Source organism: Siniperca chuatsi, linkage group LG2 (genome assembly GCF_020085105.1).
Source record: "Siniperca chuatsi isolate FFG_IHB_CAS linkage group LG2, ASM2008510v1, whole genome shotgun sequence".
NCBI classification, from domain to species: Eukaryota; Metazoa; Chordata; class Actinopteri; order Centrarchiformes; family Sinipercidae; genus Siniperca; species Siniperca chuatsi.
The window spans coordinates 2,616,481-2,643,886 of NC_058043.1; the positions used below are offsets into that span (position 1 = coordinate 2,616,481).

The following is a 27,406-nucleotide window of genomic DNA, read 5'->3' on the forward strand; positions in this document are numbered from 1 at the left end:
TGATTATTTTTGTTAAATTATTTTTGTGCCAGGTTTAATAGGCTGCATTGATTTAAAACACAAATGTGTCATAAAGTTATATAGTTATTTTTTTTATAATGAATTGCTGTTGTATTTGGAAAAGAGATTTGCAATACATAAGCTACGCTAAACTAAACAAACAAAAAAAAGTTTGAAGTAATTTTGAACTACAAGTCCCATCGGGAGGTTCGCCGTCTTTCGTCATCTAACGTCGACTGTCATTCGGTGACGTAACGTGCGGCCGCCGGGAGAAGTTTGAAAATAAACGTGAAACTTTTTTTTTTTCTCCTTAAACGTTTAATGTCAGCGTTGTTTCATTTGTTCCTTTACGGCAAAAACATTTAGCGGATTTTTCATTGCAAACGACGAGTTGAACTTGAGAGAAGCGCAACGCAGAGGAGGCTTTTCTTCAGGTGAGTGTGGGACATTTAAAACACTGTGAGAACTTGCTAGCTGAAGCTGTTTGCGCCTGACTCGGACATGAGGCTGTCAACGCGCTGCTGCTGCTTTCACTCCTCACGGTGCTCTTCGGGAGATTTCAGGACCTTAACTCACCATGAGATTAACCAGGCGGAGGGGACATTTCGTGAATGCTAATTCTGCGAGAAAATGCCGATGAACCGAAGGCAGCGGCGTGAATTTAAGCAAGTTAGCTAAGTTCGCTAACTGTCACCTTCTTGCCGCGTTAGCTAACGGTAACACGGGGCAGACGGTGTCCTCTGGGCAGCGGCTGATGAGCCAGCTGTCCCGGCCAGAGGACACCTGTTGACCACGAGGCATTTTCAACTGCGATAATCTCTTATCGGTATCTGAAACAACCCGCCCTGTGATGTCTCAACGTCGAGCCGCGGTCAGACAGCTGCTGGTAAGTATTAGGAGACAGAAAAGTGATCAAACAAAGATGTAACAGGTGAAGGGAAGTTTCTGTAACTTTCACACAGGTATGTTACTTTCTTTACAACACCTGTGACTCCTATTTTTTATTTACTTTTTCTTGCTGCACCTCTAACCTCACCTCTCCTAGCAATGCTCCACAGTGCCACTTATTATATTATTGTCCCAACACAAGACACATGCATGGTAATAATGGTGTTATGAGACAGGTGATGCTGCGAGACAGCCAGGTAGAGCTGGGCCATGTGGTTGAAATATTTATTAATATTAATTAACACATTTGCTGATAACAGTATACGTTGTGATATGGCAAATGTATGCAAAATCACATAAAACAATCAACTGTGTTCCTCATTACATGAGACCAAACTCTTCATATGTGTAAAAAAAAAAAAAACAAAACAACTTTAATAACAAATTTTGTTTTGTTTTTTTAAATAAGGGTTCTTGGGATTATTAATTTGGCCAGCAGAAATGTGTAGAACAGTAACATGAAAAGATCCTAGCATTACAATTAGCTCCACTTTGTGCCTCTCATGTATTACCATTATATTCCAGTCACAGAGCTGAACATCTGATTTTCCGAAAAATAAATATCTTGTTTAGCAAAATTTACTGCGGTTCTTAAGGTGTTTTCAGAGTCCTCGAAGACTGTATTAATTCTTTATTTTATTCGAAAATGAATAAAAAAAAAAATATATATATATATATATAAAAATATAAATAAAGTGATTTCTGAAGTTTGGTTCACATTGTACAAATTGAGCAAGGATATATGTCATTTCCATCTTTGGATTAGGAAACAGTTGCAAACATAGAAAATGGGATTTTATTTATTTTTTTGTGCAGCAGAAAAGTAGTAGATGTTGTTGAATGACCTTCTGGGGGTTTTTAAACATTGCAGGATATTTTTTTTTTTTTTTTTGAAAATCGGATGCTTAGCTTTATGACTTGAACGTACTGATGATACATGAGGCACAAACTGGAGCTAAATCACAATATGATTCTGCTGAAACTATAATATCGAAATGTTGCCCAACCAGCCAGAAACATTGTATATTAAGTACTAAAATTAAGAGATGAGAAAGTATCATGAATTGACAACTGCATTGCGTCATCTGATCGGCTCTTCTGATTTAGAGAGACCACCGATCAAATTTTTTAGAGTGAATATCGGCCGATTATGATCAGCGATGGATCGGAGCACCTTTACCAGAAACAAGAACTTACAATCTCTGTGTAACTGAAGAGGAAAGGACACACCTGAATTGGCAAAGTTTGAATCAGTTTATCAAGAAACACTTTTAGTTTAGAGGTGAAATGGTGTGTGGAAAGTGCGCTGACTCTGCCTTTTTAGCACACAGCAACGGGCTCATGCATTCTATCATTCAAATATAAATCAGCCACGAATAGCCAGAAGGCTGAACTTCTAGAAATCAATAGTTCAGTTAAGGTGCGCTGCCAGTATACTCCATCAGAACTGCTTGTCGCTTTTCGTGTGAACAGCTGAGAGCAACACTATGAACGTCTTCCAGGAGAGACTGTGTGAAAATGTGCTTCCCGTTTTTTAACGGTTATTGCGTTTTCCAACTCAACTCTAAGCCAGTGTCTCGGTCAAGCAGACTAACGGGAGAATTAACACACGGGTTGTTGATGGTGGGGGAAACCAGAGATGGAAGTCGAACCCAAGACCGTCTTTCTGTGAGGCGACACTGCTAACCACTGAGCCGCTGTGCTGCCATATATGCACAGCTCTTGCATCTTATTGTTCTGATATTGGACTATATAAATAAAACTGACTTGACTTGAAAATTGACTCTTCTTTACTCTCGTCTACCCTCTTTCTTTCCTCCACCTCATCTCCTCCTTCTGTCTTCCAGGCAGCAATGTCTTCCCCAGAAGAAGAACCGTCGGCTGCCGTGTCGGCTGTCCTGTCGTCTGCCTTGTCGGCTGCTGTGTCGGCTGCCATGGCAGTTGCCGTGTCCGTGGATGCTAAGGCAGATCTCGCCGCACTGCTAGACGAATGGGAGGAAGCACAGCGGGGCACCACGGAGCAACTGGTGTCCATCCTTACAAAGTTAGCAGTGATTTGTTTTTGGAAAGCTTTATTGTTATATTGGATTAGACACAGACGGAGCTTAAAGTCAGACGCTCTCTGTCCATCTGTCTGTGTCTCTGGATGTTATAAAGGAGGAGACTGTGTCTCATCTCTGTGTTTTCTGCAGAATATCTGAGCTGATTGAACGGGAGACAGGAGAATATCACAAAGCAGACCCTGATCCGTTTGATGACCGTCATCCAGGTTATCTTCCATTTACACTATTACAACCATTCTGTCTTTTGTTCTTTTTATAACAATCAAACATTTTCCAAAAGCACAATATTTGTGCGCCTGATTTGGTAACTGATGTGATTATCATAGATGGTCTTATGGCGTTATGGCGTGCCAGTCAGGGTTTTCTGAGCTGAACTGAAGCTTAGTGATCGGTTGTTGAGTTTCTGACTCGTGTATAACTTTGCAGGACGGGCAGACCCAGACTGCATGCTGGGACAACTCCTGAAGATGCTGTTTATGAATGACGACTTCACTAATGCGGTGAGGACTGCTGAACCTTTTTTTATTGAATCGTGCGATGTGGTTTGTGGTTTATCAAAGTGTGATAGATGAGTTTCGTTCTCATTCTGACAAACAGAGCATGTATGAATCTCACATAAACTTACAGTTGATTTTTTTTATTTCTTTTATTAATTTTTTAACCTTTTGATGGATGAATACCCAAAGATATTCAGTCTGCAGTGATATAAAACAGAAAATGAGCAAATCCTCACACTTGAGAAACAGGAACCAGAGAACGGTTTGCATTTTGCGTTCGCAAAGTAACCTGCAAATGACAAGCCAACCAATTTACTATTCAGATCAGCCCCTGCAGTCTGTATGAATTAGCTGACATTATCCACCCAAGACAGTATTTTGTTATGTTAGCTAACTAGCAATTCGTCCACCTTAGCAAGCAAGCTAACGTTAGCCAGCTAAAACTACAGTATCACAATATATTTCACACGCTTGCATGTAAGGTTAGCTTTGACTTTGGACTTTGGACTGTTGGACTCTGTGTTTGGGTGGGCGCCTGTTGTTTGTTAGCGGACTCCATTTCTAAGCCAAATTCAGAAAGCGTTGCTTGGAAAAAATGACGCAGGCTGTTACAGGCAACCGAGGAAGCCGGGGAAGGTTTCATTTTTTAAGTGCGTTTACAACCCATTCACACATTGGTAATACAAAGCGATTAATACATGTCAAAAATGACATACAGTACCTTTTAATTAGTAAGATTAATGAAATCTTAAAACAACAGGAAAAAAGAAATAAGCAGCTTGCCTGATAATCAGACTGAATTGCCATTTTGAAGCGCTTTGAGTAGTCGGAAAGACTAGAAAGGCGCTATATAAGTACAGTCCATTTACCATTTTGTTTTCACTCCATTCAAAAATATGGATACAGATTTTGAAAATGTAAATGTTTCAAATAAACAAGCATAATCTAAATTTAACATGTCTGGGTTAATTGTATTTATGTATGTAAATAAAATAAGTTGAATTGCTACAAAAGGGGGGCTTTAATTAGTTTGTTTTTTTATGTTTTCCAGCTGTTGGACACATATATAATGACGAGCAGAGAGCTGAGCCTCAACACAGCGGCCTGTCGTCTGCTTCAGAACATCATGCCGGGCCTGGAGACCGCTGTCGTCTTCCAAGAGAAGGTAAAACTTAAAAAGAGAAATTATTGACTTATGTCAAAGACAGCTCCGGTTTATTATAGTGCACAATGAAGGGGAATTAAAAAAAAAAAAAAACTCAGTAGAGTAAAGCAGATAGTGTGAAGATCTTAGATCGTGATGACCAATAATGCTACAAGAAATAGAGGAATAATTCATTACAATAACAGGGACTTATTTAAAAACAAACAGTTATATACAAATCTATCTAGTTTATTTTCATTTAGAGGTGGTAGTAAAGATGCCCGCCCTATTTAGCATTTATAATTATTTAATAAACACATTATAATGTAGTTAATTGTTAAGTTAGTAAGCAGTAAGTGTATATTAATGTACAGCATTTGTCAACAATTATAACTTCTATAAAAACATTTTATATTATTACAACTGAAGTGTTACCAATGCTTCTTTACTGTGCCTTTGATTACCTCTGTGTGTGTGTGTGTGTGTGTGTGTGTGTGTGTGTGTGTGTGTGTGTGTGTGTGTGTGTGTGTGTGTGTGACAGGAAGGTCTGGTGGAGAAGTTGTTCACCTGGGCTCGTGAAGCAGAGCGACCGCTCTGCATCTACGCCACGGGCCTGCTGGCCAGAGCCATGAGCAACCAGGAAGTGGCGGCCAGCTACAGAGAGGAGAACGCTTTGCTGGTGGGCCTCACATGTATACATACAAACATCCTGTCATTCACCGTACTGTCCCACCTTTGTCTAAATACTGTTTCTTCCCCAAGTTATGATTTTTTCTCAGCCTCTGCTGATGTGTGTGTATATATCACTAAACATTCTGTGGTTTTAGGAACGTGTAATATTTACATTTTGTGATAGGTCCCATATGGAGGAACCGAAAATGTTTATGGAAGAATGTGGCTGTGTTAGCAGTGGCAATATGATTATTAGCATAGAATAAAAGAGTATCAGCAAGAATGAAAGGAAAGGTGTTGAAGACGGTGGTGAGACCAGCGATGTTGGACAGCTTAGAGACAGCTGGACTGAAGGAAAGACAAGAGGCAGAGCTGGAGGCAGCAGAGCTTAAGATGCTGAGGTTCTCTTTGGGAGTGACGAGGACGGACAGGATCAGGAACGAGGACATCAGAGGGACAGCTCATGTTAGATGTTTCGGAGATAAAGTCAGAGAGGACAGATTGAGGTGGTTTGGACGTGTTCAGAGGAGAGACTGTGAATATATTGGTAGAAGGATGCTGAGGTTGGAGCTGCCAGGCAGGAGGTCTAGAGGAAGACCAAAGAGGAGATTTATGGATGTAGTGAGAGAGGACATGAAGCTAACTGGTGTGAGTGAAGAGGACGCAGAGGACAGGGTTAGATGGAGGCACACGATTCGCTGTGGCGACCCCTGAAAGGGAACAGCCGAAAGGAAAAGAAGAAGAAGCATAGAATATAATTACAGCCACCCACAATCTTGGAAAACTCTTCATGATTCTAATAACATCACTTGTTTCCTCCTAACCTCCAGGTACCAATCATGATTCAGCGCCTGCATGAGCTGCAAACTGAAGAGGCCAAGAGTCACTTTAGTCCCACCAAGATGCCCCAGAATCTACCTCAGGACTCTCAGGTTGAAGCCAACCAAACCTCAAGCATCTCAACAGACCGGCAAGTCAAGAAGGAGGGGGAAGATGTGGGAGAGGAGGAAGAGAGAAAAGTGAGAGGCGGAGAGAGCAGCAGGCCAGTGTCAAAGGCCACTTCCAAACCTTTGTCACTGCTCGGTTCAGCCCTGAAAAATGGTGGCTGTAGCAGCAGCGGTGGATCCAGCTCGACCCGACTGATTCCAGACTTTGTTTACCAAGCGAGCCCGGACCCTGCCTCCAAGGAGACGGAGGACAGGCAGGGAGTAGGAGGAGGAGGAGGGAAGAGACGAGCAGTAAAGGAAAACGGGAGGAAGGCTAAGCAAAAACTCAACTTCACCTCCTCCTCCTCCTGCAGGACTGAGGAGGAGGGGGAGAGAAACGGTTCCAGCGACCAGCCGGCCAACAGCACCTCCTGGTCTGAAATGAGCTCGATGGTGATTGGCTCTGACTACCGCCTTTCACCGCTGAGCCCGGCCATGGAGCAGAGGCTTATCCTGCAGTATCTGACGCCGCTCGGAGATTACCAGGAGGTGAGACTCCAAACAAACTCTCTCAGGTTGAAGTTTGCTCTTTATGGACCCTAAAAACACTGCCAGATAATGCAAATAACAGCAGCTGTAGTTCATATGGTGAATCATTTGAACAACTAAGAAATGAGTATAATTAATAATAATAACGAGATCCAGACTCCACAGTTAACGGCAAAGTGGAGCCCGACCAGTGCTGGAGAAAATGTGGACCGCAAATTGGCAGCCATAGTCATATTTTTGGTCCAATGTAAAGTAAATTTTTGGTAGGATGTGTTTGATGCCCTTAAAGAAGTGATCCATCATCATATTCCTAAAAATCCAGAGGTAGTTCTTCTTGGTGTATTTCCAGAAGGCTTTGAGGGAAGGGCTAAAATGTATTTGTTTCAAATCCTATTAGGGGCTCCCACAATTAGGTGGTTGAAACCTGATCCTCCATCATACATTTCATACAGAAAGTATGGGAATTTTATGAGATGGAGCACTAAGGCTTCAAAAGCCCAAATAGAGATAGAGTCCCGTAATGGCTTTGTTAATGTATTAAGGAATTTGGTAATTGACATTTCTTTTCCCTCCCCCCATCACACACCGACATAATACATACATGTACTTAAAAGAGTACTCCAATTTAGCATGGCACTCTGTGGAATAAAAAAAAGACGGTATCTCTGGTTCTGCTGCATCGATTTTGATCAGTTTTTTTTTTTTTAACTGTCCGAGTCACATTCTTCTTCCTTGTCAAAACCTGGCAACTACATTACCCACAATGCAACTCGACCCCCCACAGTTCGGTCAGAGATTTGGGTGTGTTATGCTAGCAGCGGCTGATGTAGCCTGGAGCCTGTAGCCTGCAGCAGAGACGAGCAGCAGGCTACAGAGGTCTGGTTAGCTCCCCTCTTTCTAACTCCACACCAACAGATTTGTTTCATTTTCAAACTTGTAGTCTTCAGCCCCGACCGACGCTGACTCACGTGACATCACTTGAGGACATTTTTCAGACTTCACACAGCTCCCTCTGGAGACACGAAAGGCGTTATACAACTTTTTAACATATGCAGTAGTACTCCCCAACACCTTTTAACACACTTTGATGTGTAAAGTCGGTGGAGTTCCCCTTTAAAATTGGATAAAGCTGGAAGCTGGACAAAGAAAAACTGACATGTTAAAATGTGAAATTTTCTCTAAATTGTACTGCACTGTATGAGATGCTGAAGTTTAACTAAAATATAAGTTAAAAACAAAATTCCTCACCATAACCAGTGTAGTTCTTTCCTCCTCAGGCGACAGTAGGTTCTTTCTGTATCTTCAGCTCTCCATCCAGTCTCTCATTTTACTTACACCTACTCTGCTTAAATCATCTGTAAGGTCAATAATCTGTCTCTCTCCTGCAGTTGCTTGCCGTCTTCATGCAGCTGGACACCCGGTCGTTGCTGATGAACTACATAGACCTCAGGCAGACCAAAAATGTCCAGCTCACCTTTGATGCCCTCCTGGTAAGACTGTCGTCCTCAAAAGCCCCCGAATCATCATGGATATGTGTTGAACTAATGTAGATTATTTCTGTCCATAGAATTAGATCCTTCCCCAGGGCACCCAGTCCAAATGTCACCCATCACTGCTCTCAAATCTGACGGCTTAGTGTACTTTGAATACAACAATCTAAATCATATTTATAAAAGAGAGAGCAGAGTCATACAGTCAGTAAATAGTCGGGTATCTCTTTAGTCAGCTTGCTATTTAATCCAGTTAGCTGGTTCAAGTATATTTGTATAACGCATTTAATACAAGTAAACTCGGTGCTGCTTTATATTAAAATACAAAAAAGTCGTTTTTCTCGCTTGTCATTCAGCCCTGTAGCCCCTCCCCACAGAAGAGCATCTCTGTGTGTCAAGGAAAAGCTAGACCTTTGTGGGTGGGGCGGTGCTGCGCTCCATGAAGATTCAATTTACCAACTTTACTCAGTGGTGTCTCATCTTTTACATCACAAAACTGTCCGTTTGTTTGCCTGTGACTTGGCAAAGAAATTGTGTTTAGACAAAAGTATTTTACGTAAGTAGGGTATCTGCAGGTTTCGAAAGGGGAAGCCTCCCACTTTGAAAACCTCTGCTGTACACAACTGCTGTTCACCGAAAGAATTCAGGCACATTTATTACACGTTATCGATAATTAACCGATTTGTTTGCGGTTTAGTAGCTTACTTAGTGGTATCAGAACATCTCTTCTTTCTCTCTTCAGTATCTCGCCTCACTGCTCCTCCATAAGAAGTTTGCAGCAGAGTTCATCACTCATGGAGGAGTGCAAAAACTTCTGCAGATCCCGAGGCCTTCTATGGCAGCAACTGGAGTTTCACTCTGCTTGTACTACCTGGCGTACAATCAAGATGCTATGGAGAGGGTGCGGTTAACACACACACACACACACACACACAACTGGTTTGAGTATTAGACCTTCGTACGAAGATGATTTTGCTAATTGAGGCCATTTTAGCTTAAATTAAACGGTTAATTTAGCTTCTAGTTAAGGTTAGAATAACTATTTCTGAGATAATTAGTCAAGAAGCTGATCAACAGACAAAATAGATTAATTACTATTATGATAATCGATAAATCGTTTGTCATTTATCAAGCAAAAAAACAGCAAAAGGCTTTTATTGGGTAAATCTTCACAAATGTTAAGGTTTATTTGATTTTATCCATTTTATATAACAGTAACAGTTTTATGGCAGTTGATCAGGCTTTAGACAGTGTTAGAATTTAATTTTAGGTAGAGGCTGTGCCGTATTATGTGTCATTGTTTTTATTTGGTTTGTACATGTGACACAGCTTCATCAAATTTGCAACTCGTTCCTGTTTTTGACACTTAACGCCATGAAGTTGAAAGGAAAATATAAAAGAAACTAAACAAAAAAATACATTAAAATAATAATCATAGTCATGATATTAATCAGCAAACAAGACCGGGCGATCCTCATACCATTGTGCATGTGTAATTTAACTTGCACAAGCCCCTGTTTGTCAGGGTTTTATGGTCCACCTTTAATTGAATTGTTTTGGATAAACCTCCATTTGAAAGCACAAACTGAGGCGGCGTGAAGTGGCCAGAACGAGACTGAGCCTTTGTATCCTATTCTGTTGTGTTTGTGTTTGTAGGTGTGCACGCTTCCAGACGGTGTGCTGTCAGACATGGTGTCCTACGGCCTGTGGCTGTTGGAGTCGTCCCACGCTTCAGGCGTCTGCCACGCCACCATGTTCTTCTCTATTTCTTTCTCCTTCAGAGTGGTGCTGCAGCTCTTTGACCACCAGGATGGCCTGCGCAGGCTGGTCAATTTGGTCAGTACTAGTATCTTACATTGCTTTAATGCTTTAAATGTGGCGCAAGTTGCATTTTAAATATTAGTATATTATTGTTAAATTAATTGTGTACCTGTCATAAAAGTCTTAATTGGAAACCTTTGCATTTTGATGAGTCTCATTCTCTCCCTGTAGGTCAGTACTTTGGAGATCCTTAACACAGAGAACGAGGTGTCCATAATGAGTGATGACCAGGTCTTCTCCAGCCGACAGACAGCCAAACATACCTGCATGGCCCTGCGCAGGTACTACAATGGATGGATGGATTGATAGATAGATGTGTAGAACTGTACAAATGCATGAGGTGGTCACTGAATACAAACATATGTATCCCAACTTGAGGTGAAGAGGCCAGAGTTCTGGTTTTCCTTATTATTTACAGTCATGCTTTTTAAAAGTTCTGTATAACGTTAAACGTAGCATAAAATTACATTTACTTTTAAATGTCGAAAAAAGCTTTACATCGTAGGGTAAGACTTGCAGTCTGTAGTTGTTTTCATTTTCACGTTGATTTCAGTTGGTCAATTAGTCTTTCATTTACTTCATGCTGATGTTTATAAAAGGGTTTAAAAGTCTTCAGTCTTCCTTGATACAACGTGTAGACATACAGATGGGTGACAAAAGAAAGGAAAAGCCAACATGAAGTGTGTTAGTATCTCCAGAACAGCATCAGTGCTCCTGGCCAAGTCTGTGGAACTCTATCGTAGGGGTGAACACCATTCCTCCACAAGATATTCTATATAACCTTTATTATTTGTTGTTTTTTATATCAGGTCAACTCAGTGAGATCAAGAGAGACCTGAGTACAGCAGAGACAAAGAAAAACAAGCAAAGTCAGACATAACAAAAGGACATATAGCATCAGAGACCGTCACAGACATTAAATAGATCTGAAGATAAAGGTGCACGCGTTGATCCAAAATCTTCCGTAGGTGTTCAACCCGGGTCGGGATCTGGTGACTGTAAAGGCCGTAGCATTTTATTCACGTCATTTTCAAACTCACCAAACTATTCCCTGAGCCCTGGCGCGCGTTCCTTTAATATGTCCCCCGTCTGTATTTTCTTGCTTTGCAGAACTCTGCAAACTGCCTAATTACATAACTGTGCCTGCTCATTGAACCTGCAGCTGTAAACATCTTTAGGCACCAGTGTTAATACAGGTGTATAAAACACACTGAGCATTAATGGATCATTGATGACTTTGTTCAGGTACTTTGAGGCTCACCTGGCAGTGAAGGCCGAACAGGTCAAACAGTCCCTGCACTCATCGGACGGAGGTGCCGTTGTTCCCCAGCAGCCATTTTACAAGGTATTTGGTGTATTTATCAGTCTTTGTTGTTAAATTTTGCCTAACAATATTGATTATATACTGATTAAAAACAAAAAATAAATCATTTTCTGTCAACCATTTTCATCAGCTAACACTGTCTATATCTGCTTTTTAGTAAGGGTCGGGTTATGCTCGAACACTGGTTTGTGCTGCGTGTTTCAAAAGTGTTTGTATAGTTCTGAACCCGGCCACACTCGAAGGTGGAGTCAAAAGCCTGCCGTCATAGAGGGGTGCAAGACACGAAATTGTTTAAATATGGGGATAACGGATTTTCAGACAGCCTCTCCTGGAAGACATTCATAACGTTGCCGTCGGTTTTACACATGAAAAGTGACAGAAATAGTTGTGTCAAGAATCAAAAAAGAGCTTGAGAGAGAAGTTCAAACTCGGCTCACTTTCTCACCTCCGCACAGCGGGCCAGTCCCGGTGTGTCGTGGGTGTAACTGTGGGATTGTCAGTTTTGGAAAGTTACAGAAATGGTCGGACAAAGACCCCCTAATCCGACCAGGGGAGGGCGTTCCCAAAGCTATTCCACCATCTTCTGAAGAAGCATACTGGCAGCTAAAGAACTGTTAGAAAGGAATGAAAGAAGGAAAGCCTTATAAAAGAATATAGTTTGTTTATCTTCTTACATATATACTGTATATGTGTGTGGCTCCCCGTTTCAGGCATATACATACACCAGAGAGCAGGTTATCGAGATGATGGAGTTTCTCATCGAGTGTGGACCTCCTCAGCTCCACTGGGAACCCGTAGAGGTTTTCTACAAATTGTCCTGTGTCCCTTTAATGCTGCAGCTCATATCTACAGCCTGTGACTGGAGGACTTACTATGGCAGGTAAAGCTGCACACACAAGTACGCTGTCAGTACTTCAATGTGACAGTCACGGTTAGGTCACTTGTTAAGGCCAGAAATGTTAATTCTCAAATGAATGCAGACGTGAACTGCAAAGGAATACCTCCGTTCACTTTATGTAAATCATACAACATCCACTTTTCCAGTGCTGTCTGTTTTCTTCCGTCCATCTGTGTGAGTGCATATATTGACACATTTGCAACACTGATAATTAACAGCACCCTTTTTCTTCACCTTCTGTCTCCCTCTCTTTGTATCGGTTTGTCTATCCAGGAGTGACACAGTGCGTTATGCCTTGGACATCCTGGCCATCTTGATGGTGGTTCCTAAGGTCCAGTTGGTGCTGGCGGACACTGTGAATGTTCTGGATGAAACCAGGTCGCCAGTTTCCACTGTGGGTCAGTAGAACTCTGTTTTCACTTTCAGTTCTGCTTAACTGAAAAGATAAAAGAGTTTCAGCCTTTGGATATTTTGTCCTGGATGTGCATCAGTGTGTCTCTGTTTATCTGCTGTAGGTATGAGCATCATTCTGGGTGTCGCAGAGGGAGAGGTGTTTGTCAATGATGCCGAGATCCAGAAGTCTGCGCTACAAGTAAGCAGATGGCTTTAATCGGTGACCGATGCTGTTTGTTAGCCAAACTAGCGGCATGGCAATGTCGGTCCGTCCGCTTTGGTTCCAGACTGAAATATCTCAACAGCTATTGTCATGAAATTTTGTTCAGACATTCATGGTTCCCAGAGAATGAATCCTACTTTTCCTGTAGCGCCACCAACAGGTTGAAGTTTTTGTTTTTGTAACATGTCATCAACATTGGATGGATTGCCATCACATTTTGTGCAGACATTCACGTTCCTCTCAGGATCAATTGTCCTCCATCATGCACCATCATTAGGTCAAAATTATAATTTGTCCAACACTTTGGTTTATTACTAAATTCCGGCAAAACTAATGACATTCCCATCAGCCTCAGCTGCACTTTGTGTTTAGTGCTAATTAACAGATGTTGGCATGCTAACACGCTAAACTAAGATGGTGAACATGGTAAAAATGAAACCTGCCAAACATCAGCAGGTTAGCATGCAGATGTCAGCATTCAGTTAGCCTCTCAGAGCTGCAAGCATGGCTGTAGACTCTTAGGTCCCGATCAGACGAGGCAAACCGCACTGCCTTTATTGTTTATGCCTACAATATAAAAAAAGAGCAGCTTGCTGTGTTTTTTTTATTACCTGTCCTTAGCCTAACCGTGATTTTGCTGTGAAGTAAACTCACAGATCGGTACCTCTCAATTCATCCGATTGGACAATGGGGGGGGAAAAAACGCAAATGACGTTGGGCGCTTTTCTGCTCTGAGAGGAAGTTTTTTTCAACTCGAGGCATTCAGAGCGCTCCTGCAAAAATGCGAGGAGCTCCGGGCGTCTAAATCGCCCGAGACGCCCAGGGTGCATGGGCAGCGTGCAAAACGCTTACTGCCTATAGAAAACAACTGGAAAAAGACTCCTCGCGTCCTGTCTGATCACTGCCTTACTCCTGTTAAATTGTGTTGTTGTCTGCATATTGTGAATGGTAAAATAAGCTGTGACACATTCAAACAACTACATTGTAAACAGTCTCCACAATTACAATGCTTCATGGTTTCACTCAGTCTAATAATCGTAGAAAAGGTTTCAGTCGTAGTCATCTGGACACTGTTTTCAGAATCAAGACCATCCGGAAGTCATTCTCAATTGTGAAAAATGATCTGAGAACTCAGAAATTTAAGCTAATCTGTGTTAAAACAGCGTCCAGATGACTACGATTGAAACCTTTTCTACGATGGAACACTCCTGGACTAATGAGGGACGACACCGTCAGTCTAATAATGTTCTCAGGAAAAATTCTCAGTGAAATCCCATCTGATAAACAAATTGACATTCAAGGAATATGGCACTGATACTGTTATCAGATTCAACAATATAACATTTAGACAAAATGTTCCATTAGTTTATCAAATGACACAAAGAGAAACACAGCATGGCGATTATCAGTTTGTGCAACAGTCTAATTCAAATTCTGTCCTGGCTTGTTTCTTGTCTGCCAACCTGAACTCCACACCAACTCTCATCTTCTCCCCTGTCCCACCCCAGGTGATAATAAACTGTGTGTGCGCTCCAGATCAGAGCCTGAACACTGTGGGTGCTTTTGCTGTCGCCCCCCTTAGGCCGTCCCTCCACCCCCAGCAGCCCCCCGCTCCCCACAACAGAGTGCTGGCCCACATGTGGCAAGAAGTGCAGAACAACAACGGTATAAAGGTAAGAATAAGAGGAGAGTTTTATGATTTTACGTTTTTTTAAGAATTGCAGAACAGTGGTGGGCTCACGCAATTTTTCACAAGAAAAGTTACATAAAGCGAAGAAAACAGACTTCTAAAAACTTATGTATGCTGCTTTAGCCTGCTGCCACTGTGTTTTTTGTGCAACAATATAAACTTGGTGTGAAAAGCACAGTACTCAGTGTTACTTTACAAGCTGAAACTGCAACTTCATGTGTGAAGTATATAATCTACTTCGCACCAGCATTCTGAATCTAGATTTCTTCTCCTTCAATGAAATATAAAAAAATAGGGAAAAGGTCCTCAGTCCCCTGAGTCATGGATCATCCCACACTCCCATATCTGTCTCCCCCCAGGTGCTTCTGTCTCTGCTGTCGGTGAAGATGCCCATCACAGATGCAGACCTGATCCGTGCTCTGGCCTGCAAGGCCCTGGTCGGACTCTCTCGCAGCTCCGCAATTAGACAAATCATCAGCAAACTGCCGCTCTTCACCAGCAGCCACATTCAACAAGTGAGCACAAGATCAGAACTCTCAAAGTCAAACATTTTGTGACAAAATAACAAACACTGCAGTAGAAAGTGCAGAACATCGTGTTGCATGTTAATATTTACAGCAAAGACAAAAGAACAAGAGGTGACTTTTTAGTAGTAACTTTAATTTTCACCTAGTGCATCATCAGGTCAAAATCTGAATTTGTCCAATACTTTGGTTTGTGATCAAATGCCTGAAAAGCTAATGACAGTCTGCTAATTAGCACTAAACACAGATATAAGCATGCTAACACACTAAACCAAGATTCAGACTATAACTGCCGAAATTTACTCGGGTGGTGTGATCGAAGGCAGGGGGGACAGGAAATAGCATTTTATCAAATATTTTAGTATCGTTAACCTCTGTCACTGTCCTTGCACTCGCTACAGACAAGCAGCATCCCTTCCTCTTTGCTGCTTGTATTATTTCACCATAGTTATAAAATATATGAACATAAACAAATGATATTTCCTGAATGAGAGGCCAATCCCACCCTCTCTCTCAAACTGGCTGGACATTGGAAAGCCTCACAATTTCGCGTTTCAAAGTTAAATCAAAGCGAAAGAGGCGAGTCAATTTGCAACAGGAAGTGAAAGTGTCTCGCCCTGTTCCACACAGAAATGAATGGGGAGCGAATTTCAGTCTGACTGCGCCATAAGATGTGAACATGGTAAACATTACACCTGCTAAACATCAACATATTAGCATTGTCATTGTGAGGATGTTAGCATGCTGATGTTAGCATTTAGCTCAAAGATCTGCTGTTCCTAAACACAGCCTCACAGAGCCGCTAGCATGGCTGTAGACTCAATGTTGGTGTGGAACTACTTCACTTAAGTGAATGGAAAAAAAATCTGCCACACATGCCCCATGACTGTGCATCGCTATTTTTGTGCAGATCTGAATCCAGATCTAGATATAAAATATAAAAATGTTATATTGTTAAATTAAAAAACTAATTTGGAGGATTATGAAGTCATGACCATGGAGGTTTGTGTTTACTGCTGTCTAGTTTAGTCTTGTTTTTGATGAACTGAAAGATGGATGCTTTTTAGAAAGCGGTAACTATGGGATTTAACCCACACCACGCCAAGAAATACCACCCCTTGTCATATGATCATCACTTATTTTTTGTTCTCTTTACCTCCCTAGCTGATGAAGGAGCCAGTGCTGCAGGACAAACGAAGCGAGCACGTCCTTTTCTGCCGATTTGCCGCCGAGCTGACAGAGCGAGTGTCTGGCAAACCTCTCCTCATGGGTACCGACGTCTCATTGGCTCGTCTGCAGAGAGCTAATGTGGTCGCCCAGTCACGGATCACCTTTTCTGAGAAGGAACTCCTCATGCTGATCAGAAACCACCTCATGGCCAAAGGGCTCCATGAGACGGCCAACACGCTCGTTAAAGAGGCAAATTTACCCATAGGATCCTTCTGCCCGAACTCTTCCTCCTGTGCCACCCCTCCCTCCTCCTCCTCAGTGATTCCCAGGACTTGCCGGTTAGCTGGCGGGATCGCTGCTCGTCTTGCCGGTCATGTTGGATCCTCTCCCGTGTCCTCAGTTGCTGTAGCCTCCTCCTCCACTCCCACTTCCTCTCGTTCCCTTGTCATTCCTCACCCTTCATGCTCTTCTTCGTCCACCTCTGCGCCCCTCCCTCCTCATCCCGCATCTCATGGGCAAGGCTCACATGTTGTTGGACGGATTTTGTTCACACGGGAACGCCCGGTGGCCCATTGCAGCTCAGGAAAAAAACTTCGCGCTCTGAAACAGAAGTCTGACCACGGTGCTTTCATACAGGTCAGTGACACACTTTGTTTTGTTTTGTTTGTCTTATTATTTATTTATTCATTAAAGCTGAAAAAACTAATCGATTAGTAGATTGACACAAAACTAATCGACAACAATTTTTATAATCGTTTAATCATTACAGTCATTTATCAGGAATATTTCTGCTTTTCGCTGTTTTATCTCGTGGTAAATGTTTGACTGTTGGTCAGACAACAGTAATTGGAAGACAGCTTAAGTGTTTTTTTCCACACGTCAACGAAAAAAAATGTAACAGATTGAACAATAATGAAAATAATTAGCTGAAAATCATTAGTTGCCGGCTGCTTGTAATGTTGAGGATATAACAGTTGATGCTTACTATTAATACTTTTATTAGTCAGATCCGTCTCACATTTGCTGAAGGTCTTTCTAGAGTATGAAGTGTATTTTCTATGGAAGCATTTTATTACGTTTTGACAAGGTTTGTTTGTATTTTTAATGATCCAAGTCCTCTGATACTGTATATCTGCAAATAATGAGTTTGATTAGATTTTCCTGTATAGTGCACCCAAAGTAGGCTTGTAGTGAAGCTTTTAATAGCTGCATAGCTCTGCATTAAGAAAACAAAACCTGCATTACAGATTTTAGCCATGCTAGCGGCAGTCGGTCAGTCCACCACCTTAGTCCAGAATGAAATATCTCAACAACTATTGAATGAATTGTCATTAAAATTAGTACAGATATCGACGGTGCCCAGAGGAGGAATCCTAATGACTTTGGTGATCCTCTGAGTTTTACTTTAGCGCCACCATAAAGTTGATGTCTGTGGTTTTGAGTGAACGCAACCATTATTGGATGGATTGCCATGGAATTTGGTACAGACCTTCATCTCCCCCTCAGGATGATTTGTGATAACTTTGGTGATCTCTTCTTGTACTTTTTTGTTCAGCACCACTAGCAGGTTAGAAATTGTATTTGTCCAATACTTTGGTTTATGACCAAATACCTTCAAAACTTTCAAATCAGCCTCAGCTGTACTTTATTGTGAATTGGCTAATTTTAGCATGCTAACGCTAAACTAAGATGTGTTAGGCACAGTGGTGCTTTCAGCTAAATGCTCAGTAAAACCTCACAGAGCAGCTCGATTCGGATAGGGAAAAACTCCCCCAGAAAACCCTTTTAATGGGGGGAAAAATGGAAGAAACCTCAGGAAAAGCAGCAGAGGAGGGATCCCTCTACCAGGACGGACAGACATGCAATACATGTCGTGTGTACAGAATAGACCAACATAACACATTTACAGTATGGACAATCATGATGACAGAATTATGAATAGATTGTAACAAGGGTACACCTGCAAAATATCACTGAAAAACATTCATTTATTTTTTTACCCAACAGCAGCTCAACCTGTATTGTTTGCATTCAGTGCGTTTGCTTTGTGATTCTGTATGTTAGGAAACAGTCTAAACAGAGTGCACTGAGGCGCTTATGGTAGCATACCTGCAACACAACAATCAAAGGATGGGGAAATCGATCAGGCCAAGCAAATACTGATCCATACAAAAATGCCTGGATACAGGGACAGGGTAGTTTGGCTCGGACTCAGGACTCATTTTTTCTCTCTTGATCAGACTCCAGCCATGAAGAAGCAGCTGGAGCGCCACCTTCCTTCCCCCCCGACCCTCGACAGCATCATCACCGAGTACCTGAGGGAACAACACGCCCGCTGCCCCAATCCTGTCACCACCTGCCCCCCCTTTTCCCTTTTCACCCCCCACCGCTGCCCTGAGCCCAAGCAGAGGCGACAGGCATCGCCCAACTTCACTGCCCGCCTGGGGAGCAGGGTGCTGTACCCGAAATACGGAGGTGTGGACAGAGGGTGTCTGGATAGACATCTGATATTTAGCAGGTAATGAGCAGACACTGCATACAGACACTTCTCCTGTGGAGTAAAAGGCTGGGCACACCATGTTTTTTTTTTGGGGGGGGCATCTTTTTAATCATTTCTCCACTGGTCTTTGTGTCTCTCTCCCCTTACCTATTTTTTGTCTCCGTTTAGGTTTCGTCCAATGTCAGTCTTCCACGAGGGCGACGGAGACGAAAGCGGTTTCACCTGTTGTGCCTTCTCAGCCCGCGAGCGTTTCCTGATGCTGGGAACCTGCTCTGGTCACCTCAAATTCTACAATGTCTTCTCTGGAGAGGAGGAGGCCAACTACACCTGCCACACGTCGGCCATCACACACCTCGAACCCTCCAGGGTGTGTTTACACGCACATTTCACAACACCTGCTGTCATGTTAGTTGACGGGCTGGAAGAAAATCAAATGTAGTTGAATGTAGTGAATAAAATTCCAATTTCCAAGATTGAGAATAATAATTTAAAAACAACAAAAATCATCTTATGAAGGACGTCTTTTGTATTCTTGAGGTGGCTATAATCTGTATTTTTATAATAACAATGTATGAAATGACAATGTGAAAACAACGTGACAATGTGAAAGTTGTCTCTGGTAGTGATGAACCTACAGAGAATTATCAGCTGAATCTGCAGCTGCGCTCCGCTTTTAGTTTTGTGCTAAAACCAAAATAGCATCAGTGTCGTGTCAACTATAGACAACTTTGTCTGAAAATGATTTGCTAATAGTTCCCTACCTGTTTTTAGTCTTTTCTCTTGAATGAAGGTGGTGTAAAATTATATGATTTAAATGACTCGTATGTTTCTCAGGATGGGAAATTGCTGCTCACCTCTGCTTCTTGGAGCGTCCCCTTATCTGCTCTCTGGAGTATGGATGGTGTCTTTAGCATGAAGTAAAACTCTCTCACACACACACTCACAGTTTTAACTTTGCACACCATTTTAGAGTCCATTGTTTCTCGTGGTGTACGGACTGCGGTGTTTGATGTTGCTGTTTGCTTTCTCTCCCAGGAACTCATTTGTAGACGATCACTACGTTGAGTTCAGTAAACTCTCTCAGGACAGAGTCATCGGCACCAAGGACCAAGTCGCACACGTACGTTACCCGAAGCGCTCTGTCACGACTTAATGCCACTGAACGTCCTTTTTTTTCTTCAGTTCACTGTTCTCTAGCGTCACATTCTTCCATGTTAGTAACCAGTGGACATCCTCTGTAACTCTTTTCATCTCTACCACCATTTCCCCGTTATTTCTCTATTTTACTAATTTCCTGTCTCCACGTTCTTTTTTTAACGCATGGCATCCAGGGAAGTCAGAAAAGATTGACCCAAAGCCCCCATTCAACATTTATATTCTTCTCTCGTTTAAATATTTATTTCCTTATCATTTCTCCTTGTGTGCTGCAGATCTATGACATCCAGACGGGTCAGAAGACTCTGACCCTGAACGACGCCGCCCTGGCCAATAACTACAAGAGGAACTGTGCCACCTTCAACCCCTCCGACGACCTGGTGCTAAATGACGGGGTGCTGTGGGACGTGCGGGCGTCACGGGCCATCCATAAGTTTGACAAGTTCAACATGAACATCAGCGGGGTTTTCCATCCTAACGGCCTGGAGGTCATCGTCAACACTGAGATTGTATCCTCTGATCCTGGTGGCTTAGTGCTAGAGCGGGTCGTCCACCAGTCGGAAGGTTGGCGGTTCGATCCCGGCTTCCCCCAGCCCACATGTCAAAGTGTCCTTGGGCAAGACACTGAACCCCAAATTGCTCCCGAGAACCTCTAATGCCCATTGATTAAGATGCTTTATCTCGTTTGTTTAATCCGTACAAAACGTGTTGCATGTTGTAGTTTTACGGAGGTTTTTGTGTTGGACTGTTTCTGAGCCAAACTATTACTGACAGAATGCCATCTGACTGTGAAGGATATTGTTTGCAAGGGCTGTTTTGATATGCACATTTGGAATTAATGATCAATTAAAACACCTAAAAAAACAAACAAATTTTTCTATCTTAAAATCACATTTTCCAAGATAGTTTTCCGAAATCCAAATGCGCATGGTCATATGATTAACCATTTACTGTTAGCAAGCATGAAGAGGTGCAGGGAGCATGGCCAGTCAGTTAGCTGTACTCAGCAGATACTCCATATTTGTATCTGTACCGTTGTGTGTTGGACTGTAGTTATCAGCCTTGACAGCAGGTGCAGTGGGACCTGAGGACCTTCCACCTCCTGCACACTGTCCCTGCCCTGGACCAGTGCAGGGTGGTCTTCAACAGGAACGCCACCATTATGTATGGAGGTACGGGCTGTTTGTGTGCATTGTTCCAAGTGGATCCTTTATGTTCTGTGTGTGTGTGTGTGTGTGTGTGTGTGTGTGTGTGTGTGGTAGAGCCACATATGTGTCTCACTTATTACTGACACAGCGACAGACAGGCATCTTTAATGCACAGTGTGTTGCATGTTATGATTTATTTCCCCTCCCTCTCACGTGGATATACAGCAATGCTACAAGCCGATGATGAGGATGATGCTATGGACCAGCAGATGAAGAGTCCCTTCGGCTCGTCCTTCAGAACCTTTGACGCTACCGACTATAAGCCCATTGGTAGGCTGCACTTCCTGTTTATTTCAGACTTAAAGCTCATTGGTCAACTATGGTACATATCAGCTTTACAGCACTCTGACATCACATGAATTGGCGGCACAGGGTTTTGGTACCTTGTGGTACCTCAGTTGATTTTTACTTATTTAAACAGAAACAACAAATGTAAAGCCTGTATGTGTAGGATTTCAAAGTGTTTCAGTGTTTGGTGACTCCTAGTGGTAGAATTGTTGGTTTGGGGTCTTTTCATGTGATTTGTTGATAAGAATAATTAAAATACAAAAAGCCCACCAGCCTTCTCCTTTTAACCACAGGCCTCAGCCGATTTGTTTCTCCTGTTTTTACGTACCAGTTGCTTGTAGCACAGTGAATTTTTATTTCACCGTGGCTTTAGTTTATAACTCAGAACTTGGTTTTGTTTGTTTTTTTCCAGCCACAGTGGACGTAAAGAGGAACATCTTTGATCTGTGTACCGACACCAAAGACTGCTACCTGGCTGTCATCGAGGTACTTTGCTTGAATTTTAGCCTCCGTCTCACCAGTGAGCATGTTATCTTGGAAGAAGTCTGAACAGTGAGCATGTTCTCATGCCATCATGGAAGTCCAGCGGAGCATTTGTTTAACACAAATACAGATTATAACAAACCATTTCTGAAAAACAGAGATATGATATCTGATAAAGATTGTTATGGTCTTTCTAAACAGTAAAAGTGGACCAAAACTGTCTTTGGCTCCAGTCTCAACTTCATGACTTTAAATTCTTAAATTAAACATTTTAGAATAGAGGACCTCCAACATGGCCATTGTAGGATGTGTTTCATCACCTAAAGGCACATGTTGTGTGTTGTCCTACTGAATTTGGCAATTCTCCTCTTCAAAGTCGTCTTTTAATGATGTTGTGTCACTGTGTCTCCAGACTTTCTAAAGCAACAGTAAATAAAACACTTTTATCACAGCAGCACAAAGACAGGATGTAATGATATACATACACCAACTCAGCATGTCCAGAGTAGCTTTTATCAGTGAAAGTCCTTTAGCTATATGCACATGCACACATGGACATGCAGTGCAAGTAAACATTGTGTCTGCTGCATGTTGCTTCTTGAGTTAAAACAGAACAGGTTGCGTAGTATAATATGTAAAATATGATTTTTTTTTTATCTTGTTTGCTGTATTATGTCCCACAACAATTGATTTTCTGTTGTCTTTTTTTATGTACGTCCTATAAGAGTTGCAACTAACTATTATTTTCCTTATTGATTAATCTGGCCATTATTTTAAAAACAATCTCAAATTATATATAAAAAAAATTACAGTCAAAATCCAAAAAAGATATTCAATTTACATTTACATAAGACAAAGAAAAGCAGCAAATCCTCACAATTGAGAAGCTGGAATTAGGGAATATTTGCTATTTTTGCTTGAAAAGTGACTTCTGACTAATCATACTAATGACTAATCAATTATCAAAATAGTTGCTGATTAATTTTCTGTTGATCGATTAGTAGACTAACTGTTCCATATTTATAATTGTTCTTATTACTAATTTTTATAAAAAATAAGCCGTTTTACCAGATTTGTTTGTTTTGATTTTTAGTCTGGTTTTAATTCAATAGAAAAAATTAATCCTACTGGAAGCACATTTGAAACCACAGATACGCCAACGTTGTTTGTGTTTCATCTTTTTTACACTTTTACTCTGTAGAACCAGGACACAGTGAGCTTGGACACGGTGTGCCGTCTGTACGAGGTGGGACGGCACAAACTGGCAGAAGAGGGAGACGACGACGATCAGGTGAGACACAAGGCAATGTAAACACCAATACCATGTTCAGTTCTGAGTGTTTTGTTGTAATTGTTCATCTCAGAGCAGGAAGTTTATTTTGGAGGACAACAATTCAACACTTGCACTGGCTTGTTTGCGTGTATGCCTCTTAGACTGTATAAAACATGGACGTGGTGTCCGTGACGTCACCCGTAGGTTTCTGAAGAGCCGTTGTGAAGCTCAAAGTGGGCGGCTCCCGGCGGCTCCGCCGTCGCCGTCTTGGCCGTCCCCGTCTCCGGCTAATCCAAAAATGGCCAAGGAGGTGGAGCTGAGGCGGGCCGAATGAAGCCTGGTTGCTGAACCACCTAGTGGCTAGCCACCTGATAGGGCACCCACATGTCACTCAAACCGGCCACGCCCTTATTTATGCATAACTTTTAAGCCTTTGAAAATTAAAGTTCACTCCCCTCACAGTTGTCATGAACGGGGAAATTAGCTCTAGAGACCAAAACGGTTTTCTGCTGTGAAGTTGGACATTTTAACACGGGGCTCTATGGAGACGGACTCGCTGTTGGAGTCAGCTTCTAGTGGCCATTCGAGGGACTGCAGTTTTTGGCACTTCTGCGTTGGCTTGATTTTTCAGCCCCGGAGGTTGCTGCTTGGTATGCTGTGGGTGGGCTGCACACTGCAATCATATATATCGTGATTCTAGGCTACATAATATGAGTACTGACATACATTTCTAATCTTAAAACATTTAATTACACTTAAAATGTGTCAATGGTGTCAAGATGCTTATAGGTGCAGTACCGTGTCCCTTGAAGTAGTGTTACTAATAATCAAAACAAAGTAAAATGAATCATCTCAATACAGAAAATCATGTGGCTCATCACTCTTCCCATAATGTTGTAGCTCTTTGTGATACATCAGGATAATGGTGACTCAGCAGTGTTTAAGATTATGATGATTTGGTTGATGTTTTGTTTTAAATGCATGTTACGCTCTTCCAGGATGAAGACCAGGACGACGATGATTCCTCAGACACAGATGATGACGACGACGACGACGATGACGATATGGACACAGACCCGCTCATAGAGGAGCTGGCCAATAACGACGACCCGGAAAACGGGGACCAACCCTCTCCCACAGATGAAGAGGTACCCGATTTCACAAACCAGAGTCCGATTACATCACACAGTTAAGTTTCTGATGTGCGGGACTTATTTTGGTTACAATTGTTTGTGATGCAGAGTTTTTCCCATCTATTTAAACATTTTTTTAATGTTTTTCTCCACCTGGTTTACATATATTTTCTCCACAATACTGAAAGCAATTTAAAGGATGTGTAATCCTTGAAATAATTATAAAATATTCTAAAAAAATAAAAAAAATTGATCATTTCAATTATTAGTTAGTTGAATCTTAATTTAATTTACTGCATACTGAGATCAGCCATTGGTTAAAATTCTCCCGTCCTAATTTTACACAATTTACAAATACACTACTCCGTGCCCTGATGTTGACAATGCGTTATTTTGACAGTTGGTTTACAAGAAATAAATAAAATGTCCTGTCTTGTTCCAGTAATCACTCTGTGGCGTTTGAAGTTGAAAAGGTCATAAATGGCAAAATGTTTTTCGATGGATTCAGTACATTTGTTTGCGCTGCTGAGATCTCAGTGGTGATGTATGGATGACATATCTGATCCAGGACCACATAAAAGTGGTTTGATAATATCAGGTTTTTGGGTTTAATTAGGTTGTGGGTGATATGGCCAAAATCTTCTGTCACGGTATATGTAATTTTATGTCACGATACTGTAATTGTTCTGTAAATTCACTTTAAGAAATCCCTCATCTTGGGTTGGTTGGGATGCCTCCTGCTCTGTATTTACAATTTCACTCTCCTGCATGTTTTTTTGTCTCTCTTCTTCTGCGGCGGTTGGCAAACCAGCGTAGAGGTGCATTACTGTCGCTCTCACGTCATTTGTGAGAACATGGTAAGCATTCCTGCTGCTCAAATCACGTTACCTTGTGAGGCAGCTGGATTCACGAGATCACGCGAGAATCCAGCCCTGATTTGCTGCAGAGCCCGCCCCGAATATATAGCAGAGACACTAAGGGGGCAGCTCCCGCGGTGGAAACGGTCTTGCCAAATATCTACTGGTGGACAGATTTGTACTGCCGCACGGTATATACCGTCATATCGCCCAACCCAAGTGTTCATAATAATAATAATAATAAAAACATTTAATTTTAAAAACCAAAAAGATCAGATCTTGAGCTTGTGATGTGGATGTCTGCTTAATTGGTTGCTCTCAACAATAAGGCGGCTAAATGACAGTGAAAGCGTTTACTATATATGCAGCATCCTGTCCAGATGTTTCTTGTAGTGTCTCAGCAGTTTCTGGTTTTTGCTGTGAAGGGAATCCCCAGTAAGGCCTTTTTCAAACTCCTCCCCCCCAGATTGCAGATCTTCTTGGCAGCAACAGCGATGATGATAACAGTGATGCGGATGAGTCAGAAGACTCGGACCATTCATACAGAAGTGATGATGGATCTGACTCATTTGACCCCGACAACTCAAGTTGTAAGTATCAGTGTTCAGTTCTGTGTATCAGGTTCATCAGCTTGACTTTGTGTCAGTGACTGAGTGCTTCAGTGAGGTGGCTTTCACACCTGTCGTTCGGTTCATTTGGTCCAACAAGACAACAACAAGACACAAACAGTCCTGTTCTGTTTCGTCTTCACGCGGGCTTTTTACAGAAGTCATCTGGACTGACAAGTAACTCATTCATTTTTGATGATGTCATCCCGCATCATCAGCGTTACACGGACCCACGTGGGGAAATCAAATTCTGGTGACTGACAGCAGGTCGTGCTGCAGTTCACTGAACCTGATGCGTTTATTGAGCTTCTCGCCAAGAAATAACCGACTGTGATGATTAGTCGAGACTGAAACTCAACCTTGTGTAACGAATAATGACGAACATGTAACAACCGGACAGAACAGAGACGTCTTGCAGTGTAATACTACGGGGATATAGTTACTATGTGGTCTCTGCATCTAGCATACTTTTTAACAAGGAGCTGATGAAATACACCGAGTAGGACTCGAGTACAACGCACCTCCCCGCACTCACGTGGTGACGCGCATATGGGTTACCATGGTTACCATGATGACCTTGCACACAAGATCGCTTTCCTGACTGTTCACGATCAGCAGATTGATTTCATTGTAGTTTAGCTTTTGAATTCACGCTAAAATCACCCTGTTTAGTTCACGTCAGATTTCAGTTAACACACCAGGGTTTGAATCCAAGAAGAGCTGCAGCGATTAGTCGATTCATCGCTTAGTTTATCGAACTATTTTGATAATCGATTCATTGTTATTTTTCAAGCAAAAATGCCAAACATTTGCTGGTTCCAGCTTTTCAAAATGTGAGGATTTGCTGCTTTTCGTTGTCATATGATAGTAAATAAAATATCTTTAGGTTTTTACTGTCGGTCAGACAAATCCCTTCGGTCTCTGGGAAGTTTTTAATAATTCACAGACTAAACGGTTACTCGAGAGAATAATCTGCAGATTAATTGAGAATGAAAATAATCGCTAGCCCTAAATCGAACCAAACAAGTTAGTTGTAAAAGCACACCAAGTATCTACTTGCATAACCAGGCTAGTGTGTATAGTCATGTCAAACACATAGAGAAAAGTAATTTGGTTGTACACCTCCATGTAGCTTTTTCCTTGATTTTATGTTCATTGTTGGAAATAAGTTTTTTTTTTTTATTGTAATTCAAAATAACGTTTTATTACACACAGTATAAGTGTATATGTGTGTGTGTGTGTGTGTGTGTGTGTGTGTGTGTCTCCTCGTGCTGCAGACTTCCCAGAACACTCAGATGATGAAACCCTATTGCTTCAGGCCCTCAGCGACAGTTGGTGACCCGGGAGAAGATGCTCCTCTGCTGACAATGTGAACCTCGACGAGGACTTTTTTTTTTTTTTCCTTTTTAAACCATCATTTCTCCTTTAATCAGGCAAGTTGACTGTGAATATACTGATAGGCACATCAGAGTCCTGGAGGATAACAGAAAAAAAATCTGATATTCTCTCTCTATATTCTAAACTTTAGAGAGACGACAGTGATGACAAATAAATATTTCCCAAAGATCA

General features: G+C 41.9%; 1 protein-coding gene across 2 annotated transcripts; it reads left to right on the top strand.

Annotated features, from left to right (window-relative positions):
• Window positions 1-231: 231 nt before the first annotated feature.
• Window positions 232-27,406, top strand: LOC122869926 (DDB1- and CUL4-associated factor 1-like). Of its 2 annotated transcripts, none has more exons than XM_044183364.1 (30): window positions 232-434; window positions 2,796-2,992; window positions 3,141-3,217; window positions 3,438-3,511; window positions 4,560-4,673; window positions 5,194-5,331; window positions 6,155-6,799; window positions 8,188-8,289; window positions 9,032-9,190; window positions 9,946-10,125; window positions 10,282-10,391; window positions 11,356-11,455; window positions 12,145-12,314; window positions 12,606-12,730; window positions 12,848-12,924; window positions 14,457-14,621; window positions 14,998-15,153; window positions 16,327-16,968; window positions 18,573-18,850; window positions 19,001-19,199; window positions 19,667-19,749; window positions 19,868-19,952; window positions 20,263-20,496; window positions 21,066-21,159; window positions 21,361-21,465; window positions 21,896-21,969; window positions 23,168-23,257; window positions 24,238-24,387; window positions 25,696-25,819; window positions 27,115-27,406. In XM_044183364.1, exons 2-30 carry the CDS (start codon window positions 2,802-2,804, stop codon window positions 27,174-27,176), a joined length of 4,803 nt encoding a protein of 1,600 aa, XP_044039299.1. In that variant the 5' UTR covers window positions 232-434; window positions 2,796-2,801; the 3' UTR covers window positions 27,177-27,406. The 2 variants fall into 2 exon arrangements, with proteins under 2 accessions (XP_044039299.1, XP_044039290.1); XM_044183355.1 differs by lacking the exon at window positions 232-434 and adding an exon at window positions 481-886.

Coding starts and splice junctions, on each gene's coding strand:
- LOC122869926 (XM_044183355.1), top strand. CDS start 851: ATGTCTCAACGTCGAGCCGCGGTCAGACAGCTGCTG. Junction 18,851..19,000: donor AGACATCTGATATTTAGCAG/GTAATGAGCAGA, acceptor GTCTCCGTTTAG/GTTTCGTCCAATGTCAGTCT. Junction 19,750..19,867: donor GATGGTGTCTTTAGCATGAA/GTAAAACTCTCT, acceptor TTTCTCTCCCAG/GAACTCATTTGTAGACGATC.